Source organism: Monomorium pharaonis, chromosome 2 (genome assembly GCF_013373865.1).
Source record: "Monomorium pharaonis isolate MP-MQ-018 chromosome 2, ASM1337386v2, whole genome shotgun sequence".
Classification (NCBI taxonomy): domain Eukaryota; kingdom Metazoa; phylum Arthropoda; class Insecta; order Hymenoptera; family Formicidae; genus Monomorium; species Monomorium pharaonis.
The window spans coordinates 28,374,992-28,390,703 of NC_050468.1; the positions used below are offsets into that span (position 1 = coordinate 28,374,992).

At 40.0% G+C, this 15,712-nt stretch overlaps 1 protein-coding gene across 4 annotated transcripts in view; it reads left to right on the plus strand.

The window, feature by feature from the left end:
- LOC105836708 (histone-lysine N-methyltransferase PRDM16) overlaps window positions 1–15,712 on the plus strand; it is an 83,363-nt gene that overhangs the window by 44,893 nt on the left and 22,758 nt on the right. Inside the window, exons 1-3 of one of the 4 annotated variants that reach the window (XM_036282744.1) lie at window positions 88–493; window positions 5,080–5,442; window positions 6,141–6,337. In XM_036282744.1, the coding sequence (XP_036138637.1) occupies window positions 445–493; window positions 5,080–5,442; window positions 6,141–6,337 (609 nt within the window). In that variant the 5' untranslated portion in view covers window positions 88–444. The other 3 variants (XM_036282742.1, XM_036282745.1, XM_036282743.1) reach the window with 3 other exon arrangements.

Sequence of the window (15,712 nt, forward strand, 5' to 3'; positions counted from 1 at the left end):
CCCGTGAATCGTCCCTGGGATCCCAAGAGAACCCTCGTCGTGCCATCCTCTTCTCAACAGATTTTGGATCCTCTAGTCCGCCAAGGGCCAGCTGACACGTAGCAGCGCTCTTTCCGTTGTCCGTTTCTTCCATCAGTCGCTCGCCCGGAAAGGTTCGCGCTACGCGGGCTGCTGCCCCCCACGAACGCAACCACCTCTTCGTGGTGGCCTCGGGTTTCCTATCTCGTGCCCCCAACCGATCGATCGCTCGATCATGAAGACAGTCGGCCCGCCGACGGATTTCCATCGATGTCGCTTGTCGTTCTCGTGATGTTGACGTGATCTCGTGAAGGGAAAAAACACTCTTGTGATGCCGATGTGTCGGGAGTGATCCGAATCCTCGTCTCGTCCAGAATCATTTGGGAGATCTAGGATTTCGGATCCGGATCCGAGGCGAAACCACCGATGAACGGCCTTGATCTGTCCCGGTCCGTCGTGGATTGCAAGATGAACGGTAAGTCGAATCGCGTTGACAATCAAGTGGAATTGAAGAATATTCACGATGCGATTTACGTCGACAGAACGAGACACACGAGTTGACGAGACAAAGTGTTTACAAGTCGTTGCAAGAGTGATTTAACAAAATGTGATTAGACACTTTCTCAGCAATATGCATACTTGCAAAAATAGATCTAACAGAGCTACCGGTTCTTTATCTAATTTTGGATTGACTCGCACGTGTCAATTTATTTTCATAAAATTGATATAACGCACATAAATAGTCTTGTATTTGTAGCTGTTTATTTTGCTCTCGATTGTAAAATCAATCTTGAACGAAACCGGCGTAAAATCAGCATATTTTAAACGTCAGATATAACATTGCACACTCGAGAATGATATTCATTGAGTTCGGTACCCTTGCAAGGTTTGACTCATTAACGAAAATAGAACCCTTCCGTTTGTTCCGATATTACGTGCAAATATCGGCAAGGAAGCTTGACCGCAGCCTGTCCGGAAGTCAGGCTCTGGAGATTCGATCTTCTGTCCAATTTGGCCTGCCTCGGCCTGGTAATTCTCTGATACACGCTGATAGTCTTATCGACATCTCACGATACTGCTCCTGGCCGCAGGATCCCACCGCGCCGTTTTTCTAATTAACCCCAATTGCCAATCTGCGCCTCGTGGGAGGGAGATGTGATACTGTCAGCGAGATTGGCCATTAATCGCTCTATCTGCAGCGGAGCTTTCGGAAACACCGGCGTCGCCTCTCGCCACCTCGCAACATGGTACATTAAAAAACACATCTCTCAAGAGTGTTTTCTAGAGGATCCCCGTATCACCAGGATGTCCTGTGCGGTTAGAGCTAACGACGGTCTGCACGAGCGCGAACGTAATTCGCGGTGCAATCGCTCTTCCGACATTTCTGTAGTCGCCAATTTGTTTAATTATCTTTTCCGGAAGTCACACTTATGTTTCTTGAACCTCGCAGTAATCTCCGTGTCCTGCTTCTCTGCTGCTCGAGATGCGTTACTCTAGATTCTACTTTGCTCAATAATAATCGAGTGACTTATAAATTATGAGAATTAATTCAACGTTTTCAAATGCTTAACGTTATATTTAATTCATGTAAAAGGTATTATGTGCAATATAAAATAAGGATTTAATTATTTAAGTAAAATTACGGAGTAAAATAAATTTGGACTGTTATGTCAGTGATAATAGCTACTTTCCATGATCGGTAACTATAGTTTAGTGAAAAGGGGTATATAATTTGATACTTATAAACTTTGTCTTATTTTACTTAGTTCCTCCTGTAAGATATTTACTCTCTCGGTAATATTTGGACACGCATGCATTTGGCCTCGTGTATCTACTTAACGGTAGATTAATCGATCATTGATTGATCGTTTGTTAAACCCTTCAATCGTGAAACGTCAACTGCCTATATATTCGACGCATGCAACTACATAGCAATCAATAGACGAATTCACAAAGTATCGCACACGCGCATCAATCATCGATCACAATAGACCCGTGCGATGCAAAAGAGTCATTTGCTTTATAACTCGCTAACTACTTCATCGCCATAGACAAACATATATTATTATTTTCACAGTAAACATCATGTGACACACAATGGACAACTGATAGAATAATTTTCATTAACCGCCTATACGCCATCGCCAATAATATTCTAATTATTGTTCATCGGTTATAAAATGACTCATAATATACTCCTGTAAAATCTTATGTGTCGTGAAATCTAATTCTTTCATTTTGTTTAACATAAAAAAAATTATTTTTTGTCGTTGAAAACGAATTTTTTAATTAAAAATAATATGCGTTTGTTTTAGAAACTGACATCTGCTTACGTTATTCTTCAGAATTAAACAGCTGTGAATAATCGAAGGTTGCACCACGTCTTCGGAAAAATTTTTAATTGATGTACGAAAAAAGAGATTCTTCCCACGATTAATTCGTTTAGGGTGTAAGTCGCGGCTAGAGCGCCACTTCGCTCTAATCATCTTCAGGGCCTCTCGAGCCACTATCATCAGGGATAATGTCACGTATGGTTCAACAAGTACACTCGTACCTCTCTGTCAAGGGAGAAAGTATTCCAGCACTTGTATCCCACAGGAGTCAAAGACCCCTGGCTTTCGAGGGTTTTCCAAATATTGTTGTTGTATCATATCGGTTACTAACCGTGTGTGGATCTGGAGTGCGTATCTTGGTTACCCCCCACGTGATCGGGGTCTCTTCTTTACGATCATCACCGACCATGAGCGCGAAGATCCGCTAAATCGTGTTTATTCTGCCGATTAGGACTAAATTTTGGATAATCGGTATTGGTATCGTATATGTTACGGTTATGCTTTCTGCACTATTGTGATCACCTCTCTTAATTGATTGTAAGTTTTAATGTTTTCTTTACCTTATGAATTAATGAATATTATAAAATTTGATTCGGAAGCAATGTAATATTATTTTAAAAGACCAAAAAATCAAAGATATCTCTGTCTAAGAAAGTTTTTTTAATTTGCTGGTTAAAAAGAGATATTTAAAAATTTTGTTAAATTTGTTTTTATCTTTATCGAAATTAATTGATTTTGCTTTTGATTGCGCTGATAATGATAAATATTTCCATTTATTTTCTATGTAGACTAATTTAGGATTAAATCTATGGATTATTGTATAAGCAATTTATTTCTTTCCATTAACCGTGTTGCATCGATATCGACACTCGCAGACGTCCTGTCTCTTTGAGCTTCGTGTCGACAAGCACGCCTTGCAGGATCACCGTTTTCTTTTACGACTCACCCGCGCCGACGTAAGTCGACGGATCTTTAAGCCTTTGTTTACTCTCTCGATTAGAATGGAATTGAAGCCGGCATCGTAAAATTGATATTTTTAACGTTTTATTGCGGTATACGACGTGTGTGGACTGCTTTTCATACACGATTCTAGAATGTCGTAGAAATATCATCTGCTTTTTCTTTCCGCTCCATTTAAACTTTTAAGGGAGAGACGTATTATAACAAAACAAATCTGTAATTTAATTATTTAATGTTACCGTTGCAATATCGAAATTAATCGTGAGAAAACTTTGATCGTAAAATTATAGTGCTTCCTTCCTTCCATTCTTCTCTGTCTCTCCACGACAATTTGTCCTCCTCTTCGATGCACCTGCCAGCTCGTCGCTAAAACGGACGATCATTTGCTTAGTCGTCGCTGATTCACACGGAACTCTCCCTGTTTGCAGAGGACTCTCGATCTCTCTTCGCAGGTTTCACGGCTGGCTCGAGGACGCGCATAAAGTTCGTAGTTTGTTTTTAGATAGCCGATACACCGCGTAGATATCTTTCGATTCGGAGATAAGACCGCCGTTAAAAAGGGCCCGTCGTATCCGGCTAAAGCGAGTTGTACAAACAAAACCAGATTCGTGTGATGTTCCTTTGTCGCTTCGAGCGTGATATAATTGCCACGAGTAGATAATATATTTAAATGCTGTCATTGGGAATGCGTGCTTGTACGCAAAATTAAATGTGTTTAAAACGTACATATTCTTAATTTTGACTTTATTTAATATTGCTATTCGTATAATTATACTGTCACATAACTCGCATGTTTTTTTATCATATATTTGCAGCGCAACGAGCTGCGAAAAAATAAGCGCAAATTAATTTAACAATATATGTAGGATAAATCCCCTTTAGCCTCGAATACTTACTAACGCATCAAAAACAGCCGACAAGAGGACAATAAAATTCTTATCACAGCAAACATCCTCGTCTTGGATGTCACTTCGTGCACGCGGCAGCTGCGTACGAAGAAACGTGCCGCAGATAGCGCATACTCCAATTGACACTTGTTCTTGTATGCCTAGGATTCCGTCCAAGGGAAAAGTCGTAAAGAGAGAAAGAGAGAGAGAGAGAGAGAGGAAAAAGGAAAGAGAGGGTCTCGTAAATATAAATTTATTTCACCTCTCTGGTGCAAAACCATTCATGATTTTCCGACACCTTCATCGAAACGCAAAGTTTACACGAAGCCACGACCTTTCCCGCAACAAAACGCTCGTACTTGCGTTTAATATCACGAACTGCGGCTTTATCGCGGGAACAACGGGCTACCGCTTTCTCAGAAATGACCAATCAATACGTCACGTTCCGGAAAGTCGTCTCTCATCACTGTTCTATGTGCAAACCTTTCTTAGTAAACATAATTTTCGCAAATGGCGGCAAATATGCAACTAAAAATGCAACAAATGTTTAGTATAACTTTTTAGGTAATTGACTTAATTAAGATAAAACTTTTTACAAAAAAAATCAACGGTTATAATTCAAATATTATTTTAAGAAACATCGTTAATTTTATCTCGGTTGACTCATCGAATTAAAAAGTCATTATGTATTAAAAAAAATTTTTTAATTATAAGTAACATGAGCTATAGAAAATTAAGGAAAAATATTAAAATCACAGTTCAATATAATCTCTCTTATAAATGTCACTACGATGTTTACACAAATAATTTAAATTCTATTCCTTATAACTATTTATTCAAGATACATCGGTTTTATATCTCGAATTATTCATTCTCCTTAGGAAGCAGCGACGAAGGCGAGTCGACGTCGGGCGCGACTGGCGGGGGTGGAGGTAGCGAAAACGCAGAAATGGAGGAGAACGGATCGACTCGTACGAGCAGCAACAGCAGCAGCAACAACAATCCCTACAGGGATCTAAGTCAGGCCGGTGGCGAAATTCGGCAGGATTACAATCTGCAATCGCGGACTGTTTATCAGGAGCGCTTATTCTCATCGGGGATGGAACTGCGACAGCGGAAATTCACGAAGGAACAACCGTCGCTGTCTTCTAGGGACGAGGAGATAAAATCTTGTTGGGACTACGGCGAGAAGAACACGCGGAAGGAGTACTCGAGGTCGCGGGACTACAGCAATACGGAATACCGTGAGTCTCGCTGAATAGAAGTCTTTATGCACGCGACTACAAGACATTCACGTGACACTTGTTTTAGCAAAATAGCGTCGGTTACAAAATAGAAAACGCTTTTAAAATACTTTAGAGTCTTTAGACTTATATCACGAATGTCACTGAAAAGAGTTTAATAGTTGCCAAAAGTTGAATGAAATAGAACCAACAAAATATTTAATTGATACAATGAAATAGTACATTATTTTGCAAGGGCATAAAGTTGGTCTTTTGTTAGGCCGTTACACTCGTGTTGCGTACTGTATTTTTTGTTATTTGTCCGTCGGTGTATGGTCTCTTGAGTACCCTGGATTCTCACAAATTGACAAGATTAGGTTAGCGACGAAGCATTGGTAAATTGTACGAGAGTTACATATGCGTATTGCGAGATGACGCGCGTTCGAGTGTTGAAAAAGTCGTGCTGGATTGTTTTTCGCTACGATTCATGCCATTTATTAGAGGACAAGAACTGTGCAATAAATGTTAAAGTTCTGAAATCAGCGACTTTACCCATGAGAAAAGTGATACGAACCATTTTTATTTCACGTGAATTAAATTTTTAACAGAATAGAGATTTATCTGTGATCTGAATGATTTTGCGATTTTATAATCACTTATAAGCCAATATCTTTCTTGATAAATATTCAATAAATATATTTTGATGTTTGTCTGCGTAGAGGATGCGATAAAGCAGGAGCCCAAGGATCACTCGAGTCGCGAGTGGGTGTCACCGGTTTCGGAGGTCGAGATCGGCGGTTCGGCACCCGGGGGCCCGTACGTTCGTGCACGCAAAGACATCCCTCGTGGCACGAGATTCGGTCCGTTCCACGGCAAATGGGCGAGCGAGCCTTTCAACCCCCGTTACGCGTGGGAGGTGAGTCGTATATTTCTTTTCGCGGTGTATATAGATGTGTGTACGTGTTTATCGTTTCCGCCCGCTTTCGAATTCTTGAGTGGAGGCAGTCGAGGCGATCGTAAAGCGAATAGGTCGGTGCTCGATCAGTTCGAACTGACCTTTTGAAGCGAAAGATGTTTGCTGCGCTCTCAATGTTGCGAAATAGTCTTCTAACCCCATGGTGCTTTTTATCGAGGCCAATCAACACTCCGGGTATTTTTTTTCCAACCTTTGCCGATTAAGGAAAGAGCATCGGCTTATAAATCCAACGCAAAGAATTAATGTATAGAAAAAAAATAAGAGAAGAAAAATATTTGTACAATATTAATTCTTTTATCTACTCTCTCTAAATCGAAATTAGTAAAAATTTACTTATTTCAGTACTATGCTGTTAACCATATTAATCAATTATAATACTAATTCCAATTTGGAAGTATTTAATATTTTTTTAACTTAAATACTTGTGACTTTTCTCATCTCAGTGATATACGTTTACGCATTTATTCGAGATTTCACGAGAGGATTCACACGTGAATCTTATTCGATATCATCTCGATTTTAGATTGTCGTCAAACCGTTTGAAAGATGATCGATCTGTTTATGGCTCGAATTCGGCGGAGGAATGTTTCATTCCGCGCCGATGTCGCTGGGTTTTCTCTATCCTACTGCTATAATCCCGGGTATTATCCGGCAGATGCCGGTAACAGTGGAGGAGAGAGAGGGAAGAGCAGATAGACAGAGCCGTCTCCGTGCTTCGACAGCAGACACCTGGCCGACTCGTTCGCCGAAGGTGTCATCCACGTTGACAGATCTGTCAATTGGATCGTCTCGGACAGCTTTCTCTTTCAGTTCCTCTGAAAATTTTCGGATTCCTATGGAATCTGTTGGAAGTGCATACGGTGGACCGCACATTCCTAGGTCGACCGTAAAATCGATGTTCAAAGTCAGAATCGGAGAGTCAGCCCATGAAATCGTGAATAACGGATAACTCCTTGCTCTTCCTGTTGCATAATAAGAGTATTTGCAATTTATAATTAATTTAAAACGGTTTTTTTTTTAGGACGCGACGTGATAACGTTTCGGGAGATTAACGCGATAGGATAAACTGATCTTCACGATTGATTTTATTTCGGGAAATTTACTGATATTGGCATTTTCACGTTTGAACGAATCAGGAAAGATTTCCGGAAAATTTGGACGGTAGGAAACTGATCGCGTACTGGTCCAAAGGGTGTGATAGATATGATAGCGGCGGCGTTAGCGCATGTCGCACTGACAAAATGTAAATGGCACCATCCATCTAACTGCCGACAAAAAGGCAGCCGGGGCCAACTGTCGGACCGGCGATTACAGGATCGATTAAAGCCAAACTACCCCTTCGTTTCGTCGGGCCGATCTATCAACCCCACGCGCGTAAACGTGCGAACGCGCGAGAGGGAAAACATCGCGAGTCGAGAGAGAGTCGCCTGCGATTTCTCATATCGATCTATGTTTATTCTAAATGCCCTGCAAACTGAGAGACGCAAAGAGAAGTTTTCAAAATTATCGAGACTTTTAGTTGAATTTTTAGAGAAAGAATATTTTATTCTTAAAAATGTGTTGATTCTATTGTATATTCCATCAATTTAAACTGAGACTCTCTTTATGCTAAAATTTTAAATATATATAGAAATGTTAAAAATATTAAAATCACATCGGATACACCTTATGATCAAATTTCTACGACAATATCGGTAACGAATCCTTGGGCTCTCACGAGCCTTTCTCAGAACCCGGTGAAGCAAAAAAAAAAAAACTCCCTTTCGGTCGATTCGCACGTTATTCCCCGATCCTAATCCTTTTCTCACATCCTCCGAGAAACGCACTGAAGTTCTCGGCGCGAGATCAAGGAAGGGAGAACAAGAATATCGAAACCGAAATTTGCCCCAAATTTCCTTGGTGTTTATCCACCCCGAAATATCCTGCGGAAAATCGGAAAGTTTTTATAGGATTATCGGATTAAGGATGTTCACTCTGAATCAATTTTCCGGTCAGTCCGGAAACATCAATTTTCTGAGCAACACACATGTTAATCTAATCTTAATTAATAGTAATCAAAAATAATCAGATAATAATTTAAGCATTAAAAGATATAATTTATTATTTCTTCTCTGGGAGAAATATTTCTAATTAATTTTTATTATTTTATGAAATGTATCACGATCGCATTTTTTCTATGAAAAAGGCAAGAACAAAATTTTATTTTTGGATAATAATAATATACATATATTTCCGTTATTTTATCGCACGCGTAACTTTAAAATTTGCGAAAGGGAACGCAACAGTCCCGGGGATCTCGAGTTATTGTCAGAATTCGAATCCAGAAGATGGTTGTCGGTAGTTTAGGTATCACTATTACATCACCTGCCACGAGATTTCCACCTCGTTTTCCCAATCTTCCGGAAAGGGTGAGTTAGTATAGGAGAAAAAAGGTGAGAAAGGCGAGAGAAGAGTGGGGTGGGGATCAGGATTCGCTTTCTCCCGGTGTATCCTGTTCGGTGACGCGTGATCCGCAGGACGACCGACCTGCGGCGTGCCTGCGTGGCGACTAAACCAATCTAAGGCTTAAGTTCACTCGGCCGAGAGACCCCTCGCGTGAGGGCCGGGTTCCAATTTGCCGAATGATTTCGAGAACCCAAGTTAAATGATCAACGCGAAATATCGGTGAAGGAGAGTGGGCGCAAATGAAGGAGAAGAGAAGGAGAACCGCGGATGGAAGCACATCTTCCAGAAATTGTAGGAGTCAAGACTTATAATAGTTCAGAATGAATAAAAAAATATATTCTAGTCTTGTATATTTAAGAAATTGTCATACTAGCGAGAAGCATATAAAAAATAAGAACATGTTTGTTTTGAGAGTATCTTTGTTTTTGAAATGTTAAATATTGAAATGAGATTACATATCGTTAAACAGACATGCATAATTTGTTTGCAAACTAAAATAAAGAAATTTTGTATGATTTTATCAAGAAAAATTTTATCAAGAAGAATGTATTTTTATTATTCAATAATCTTTCTCTTTAATCTTGCAAGACAGTCAGAGAGAGAGAGAGAGAGAGAGAGAGAGAGAGAGAGAGAGAGAGAGAGAGAGAGAGAGAGAGAGAGAGAGAATTGTTTCGGAATTTGTTTTGCGAGATATATATATATATAAAGTTCATATACATTTTAATAACCAATATTAGAGCAATTAATGAATGTTTTATAAATGCATAAGCTTTATTATATTTTTAGATTTTATGCATTGTACGTACTTTCTAAATTATACAGGTGTACTATACTGGAAAGGGGAAAGAGGAGAATAGATTTTAATATGTATATATTAAACCGAGATATATATTGCACTATTAAATGCAATATATATTATTATTATGCGGTTTTGAAACGCAACTAATTAAATTAATAATGAAGTAATATCGCGATGATTGCTAATCGTATTCGGGATAAATGGATCTCTCATTAAATTCGCGTTATATATTGTGGATTGAAACATTAACAAAACTTTTTTCCCGCATGTTTTATTGAGAATCATTCATGTGAGACGTCGAATTTACGCGCCCACTCTCTTGAGATTTACTATACTGCCCCTACTACTCTCCGGCTATTCGTGCATATTCTCTTTTCAGTATTTTCCTTCTCACTTTTATTCGTCTACATATTGAAACCGGTGGCGTTTTTTTTTCCACGCGGTTGCCGACAACCCCTCTTAAGGTCTCTTGACTCGGATTGGAGACCGTTCGCCTTCCGGAACGACCACGTGGGAGAAAAGGAGGACCAGAGTGCCGCTTGTTTTTCATGTTGAAGCAGCCGCACGCGCCTCGTCGCCCATACGGGGCACTTTTTCGGCAAATTGGTCGGAAAATTTCGCTGTTAGCGACGTATGCAACTGACAAATTATATTAATGGTGATCCTCGATGAAACGTGCCATCGTCAACCGCACGAGTTCCATTCCGTGGTTGATGCGCGATATATGATGTTGTCATATTGATGTAAACCGAATACATTTGAGATCGATACACGCTACGCTACGGTATGCCTCTTGATTACTTAATTTCACATAAAAAGAGAAGATTAAGATGTGGAGAATCTATAGCTAGTTAGCTGAATCTGTGTAGTCTATAATTTTCGTGAGAGTTACTTTGATAAATTTATTTATATCAATATTTTTATACGTTTATGTAGTTATCACACCGATTTCCATGAGAGAGAAATCGCAGCATCGAAGATGTGTATCCCTTTTATTAAGATTCCTCGGATAGGAAGGGGAGGAGGAAGAGAAGACATCAATAGAGATCGCATTGTCGATATTATTAAATTGTTGGTCCATCCTGAAGTAGGTATTTTAGACAATCCGCGCGTCCGCCGTTTCAGACGTACAATAAAGCATATCGGTACCTATTATCCGCAGACGTTGTCCATGCAAACTGGTCTTTAGAGTGTAACTGGAGGTCAAGCCCCGGAAGTGATTCGACAATGAGGTACATTATGCTCTTCCACCTCCCCTTCTCCTTCACCTTCCACCTCCTCCTCGAAGGCCGTTCCTCGCCCTTATTAACTCCCTTAGCGCGCGTAAGTGCAACGTGATCGCACTTTTCGTCTGCATCCACAGGGCGTCGCGCTAGGCATTTCAAATCGATACCCGAATGGTCAACGGGATTTCGCGTTCGCCAGTTCTCAAGGCGTAGGGTTACGGTCCGCCTTGCGGATTTCCCGTATTTGAATTTGAAATAGGAGAAAGAGGCGTCGAACGGCGAACTTTGTTGAGAGAACCTGCGCGGAATCGCAGTGGCCGAAATCGAAGGAAGAAAAGAAAAAGAAATAGCAAGAAACAAGTGACAATCAGTGACGCGGGGATCTCCGGTATTGTCCGAGCTGTCACATGTTTGACACGCTAGGATATCAAAGGATCCCCGTCCGGTCATCTATGCGAATACGTATACTGGTCAAGAAGACGACGTAACAATCGTGTAACACGGAGTTGCGGCGCCCTGTGCATTACATTTATCAATTCAAATGTTAATTTAACATCACGAGACAATAATTTCAATTGTGCGTACGTTTCTTTACGAGCTGTTATCTAAACGTTTTAAATCTTTAAATCCTCGTAGGTGCAAATCAGAGAAATAAAAAATTCGCGGTTATCAGAAAATATGCCGCGCAGAGGGGTGCGCGAGTTTTCGCGTGCACAAGAGCGCGATGTAATTTTTTTTTTTGGTAACACTTTTCTTTGTTTGTTTTTTTTTTTTTTTTTTTTTTAATAAAATCGCACTCACGTTCGGACTACGGTCCTGAAGTTGACCCGTGAGTGTCGCGAGAAAACAGGAGCGGCGACGCGTGAGACGGCGGTGCCCGAGCGGTGACTCGGTGGAATATAATGTAACAGTTCCGAAAAAAGTTTTTCTACAAAAGCGGCATGCATCGCAGCGCGGCGCATACGTTATTTTTTCGCAAGGGCACGGATGCAAGGGCGACCAGGCTAACTAGCCCTTTTCTCGAGGATCGGGTTTTTGATTGACGGGTTTTGCCAGGTCCTCGCTCGCGCGCGAGAGCACCTTCTCGCATTATGTTAATAAAGATATGATACACCTTTGTGCGACCCGTGCCGTTAAAGCGCATATTTTGACATTTAAATTTACTTGCCTTTAACTGCGAACAAATCATCGGCGTTCGCCCTTTCGCTTGTTCATCGAGCCAGCGAGCTCGGTTACGAAATAAGCCTATGGCTTGAAAATTGCGAACGCTGCGAAGTTCCGAGAGATTGATTTACATTATGTTTTATTCTGCCCTTCATATTTAATGTCGCGCATTGTGTTTAGCTATGCGCTACCTTCTGTCAAATATTTTACATCCGGCAACAATAGCGGAAATTAATAAACATTCGGAATTCTTTTTATCCATAAGTACGGTGTAATTTTAAATGTAACATAATTTTACATACATCAATGATGACAGTAATTTTCCAATGTTTTCATTGATATTAATTAAAATGGCGCTTTTCATGGAAATTGTTTACGGCCGCGGGCGCATTAAGAGGCCATAGGAGACTCTGTTAAGGTTTAACTCACTTCTCTTTCTCCGCCAACTCAACTGTAACTCCAATTCTCCGCTTTGCACCCCATCGCACCCTCGAAGTGTCCCGTTCCTCTGGGGTGGCAGCGAAGGGTGATAAATCTCTCCTGCTCGTTATCCCACTATCTGTCGATAATAGACATAACCGACACGTGTTGCCCGAATCGTCAGGCTGAGGTCCTGGGTGTCCTGTACGGAGCTGACGGTCGCCAGGATCGTCGGTGTCAAAAGACAGGGCCCTCATGATGTTTCTTTTCTTATCCTTCTGACCCGCTCTTCTAGAATGATTGATTCTACAAACTTATTGTCTCAAGTATTGAATTTGGATTAAAATAAAATATATCCATAAATCTTAAAGGTAGACAAGTAATCATTAATTTTCAATAGACATATCTAATTTATTTCGTTATTTCCCATTTTGAGATTATCAGTCACGTTCAGAATTAAGATATAACGTAATCTGCTGAACTTCTCAACACTATAAATCTTCTTTAATATCGCTAATAATTCAGCTATTATCAGGCATTCTATATTTCTTACAATTATCAATTACATCTTTTAGAACTTTCCTAAAAAAATAAATTACCTTTCTCTACAAATGTATAATTATTTTTTATTTATTTAAGAGAAATTTGTGTTATGTATTTAAAAGAAGATGTAAAATTTAACACGTTTGTATCTCTGTGACTAAAGTTGTGGCATTAAATTATTTTGCACTTACAATATCGGAGACAAGGCAATTGGCCTTTCCGCACTTTCGTAGTCAACGTTCACCCCTCTCGTCGCAACGGTTGGGGTGGGTTTGCGGGGTTGATGGTGTCGTTCGATGTAGGATAAGGCCTCCGCGTGTGTAGGAAGCCGTCCTTCGTCTTCCTAGGCGTGGACTTAATTGAACTTGTTCGCCAACTCATAACGAGAAGCCGGGCAAGTGCTCTCTCGGTAATAATTTACGTGAAACAATCGTCGCCTTTGATGTGCCGACGATTGTCTCGTATTCGCGGGAGCTATTACCTTCGATGGTGTTCACCGGTGGGAGAGTTTTCGTGTGATCATGCGCATTCAAAGACCAACTTAAGAATTATAAAGCAATCACTGCTAACAGTCTTCACGTGATACGGTTAATTGTTCGTGCCCTCCGTATTCGCGGAAGAAGTCGAGTGAAAAGGAACGCTTGTTCAGATTAAGAGTGTATGTGTGAAGCAAACATATCTTTATATATTAAAGCAGCTAATTTTATACCTACACTGAAAAAAAATGCAATATATCCAATAAGATATGTAGTTGCGGGCTGCCAACTACAGATATATTTAATACAATAATTTAATACAATAATATTGCAGTATCAACATTGTTGATGACATAACTTGCGTTAACAGTAAATACTATTGTATTGAGTATTTTATGTAGTTAACAGCCCGCAATTACTTATGTTATTGGTTATATTACTTTTTTTATGTCTATATTATTTTTAAATAAAACTTAAACTTTTCAGTTTAATAGATTCTCTGCTTTCTTTTCAGGTCAAAATCGAGACAAGCATTTATAAATTAAAATATTAAAAATTGATTTATATATACATTATATTTTATTATATTTAAATGCAACTTTTTTTTATAGATTAATAGATTTTTTCTAGTATATTAATTTTTTACATACTAGAATTAAATGGAACAGGGAATAAGTAAAACCAATGATTTAATAGGTAATATTTCAATTAGAGTTACATTGCAAACACATCCATCAATACGTATATAATCTTGATGTACAAGCATCACGAATAGGATCGGTTAGCGAAGCATCGGGCTTCAGACGCATTGATCAGAGGGTAATTTCTCCGCATTCGTAATTTCTATTGCGTCCGTGCAAATCTACTGCCGTTTAAAATGTAAACCCAATTTAACTCGTGAATCGACAGCCAATCAATGGTGGTAATTGTTTTGTCACGGGAGGGAGGTAAAAAAAAGGTTCGTTCGTTAACGACACTTTGAAATGCAGGCCTGCTTGTTTGATCAGCCCAATGACCCTCGGCGCGGCCGAATGAAATTACGGAAGTGCATCGGCGTGCCGGCGGCACTGATTGGAATTTTTTTTTCTAGCCCGGAGGCAAAATGTTATGCATTGAAATTATACAGTTAGCATCGGCTAACGATCGGTGATTGAATTTAACTTTTTGCCGCGCCGTTGAAAACGCGGCGAGAATTCATTTTTCGAGGCCACGGTGCCCACGACACTGGACGTCGCCGCGGTCGGCGAGAGCGCACAAAAAGCGCCTCTTGATGCCGGATTTGTCGGAAAATTCACGCGACCGCGGAATATCCGCCGCCTGGTTTTCACACGTAGGTCCGCCTAGACCCAGACGAGAGATTGGCGGAGCTCCGGGTTGACAGATTGTGCGAGCGCACGCGGGCCCGGCTACAATGACCGAACTAATCTGGTCCGGCGCAGGGAGGTAGCCTAAGTTCAATATACACACAGGAATACACTGGAGCCCGCAGGCGATTCGTGTGTGCTTTCGACTATTGCCCTGTATAAATCATGCTGCCCCCGGCTAGTCCGGAGCTTCGTGAATCGCGGCGTCGACTTAATTGTCCTGCATGCTGCGCAAAGGATGAGGGATCTCGGCTTATGAGATGCGCATTTAGTAATCCCAGATGCACGAAGACTCAATCAATTTGCAATTGTCCGTACGTTTCTGTTTCTATTATCATTGCGCGTTTAAATGAATCTCAACTGCGACATAAATTCATATCGTTTATAAAATTTAATACAGAAAGAACTATACATTGCGCTATACAATTAAAGTGAATTATCAATTTAAGATGTTATAAAATTATTATAAATTATATAATATTTATGATTCTATACAAATGACAATGTCTAATTTCGAAATTAAATGCAATATAATTTTTCAGGTTTAATCTTTGATAATTATTTTAATATTTTTCAATTTTGTTCTCATTATTTGCTCAACTTTTTTTACACAAAATCTTATATATATTATATTAAGAAAGTTTGAAAATTGGAGGCACCGATCAAGAAAATGATGCACACGATTAAATTCATTTGTTAGATATGAGGATTGTCATTATTCTTTGTTACATCAAGAGTTACAGCAAGCGGAAACTTGTTTTGAAGGGTCGGGCGGCGGATCGGCGAATTTTGCCAAATTTTCTGGCGGCCGGCCTCTCTAATGATCGATCATATAAGGGGCTGGCAGTGACGCGACTCGGATATAATTTATACCGCTA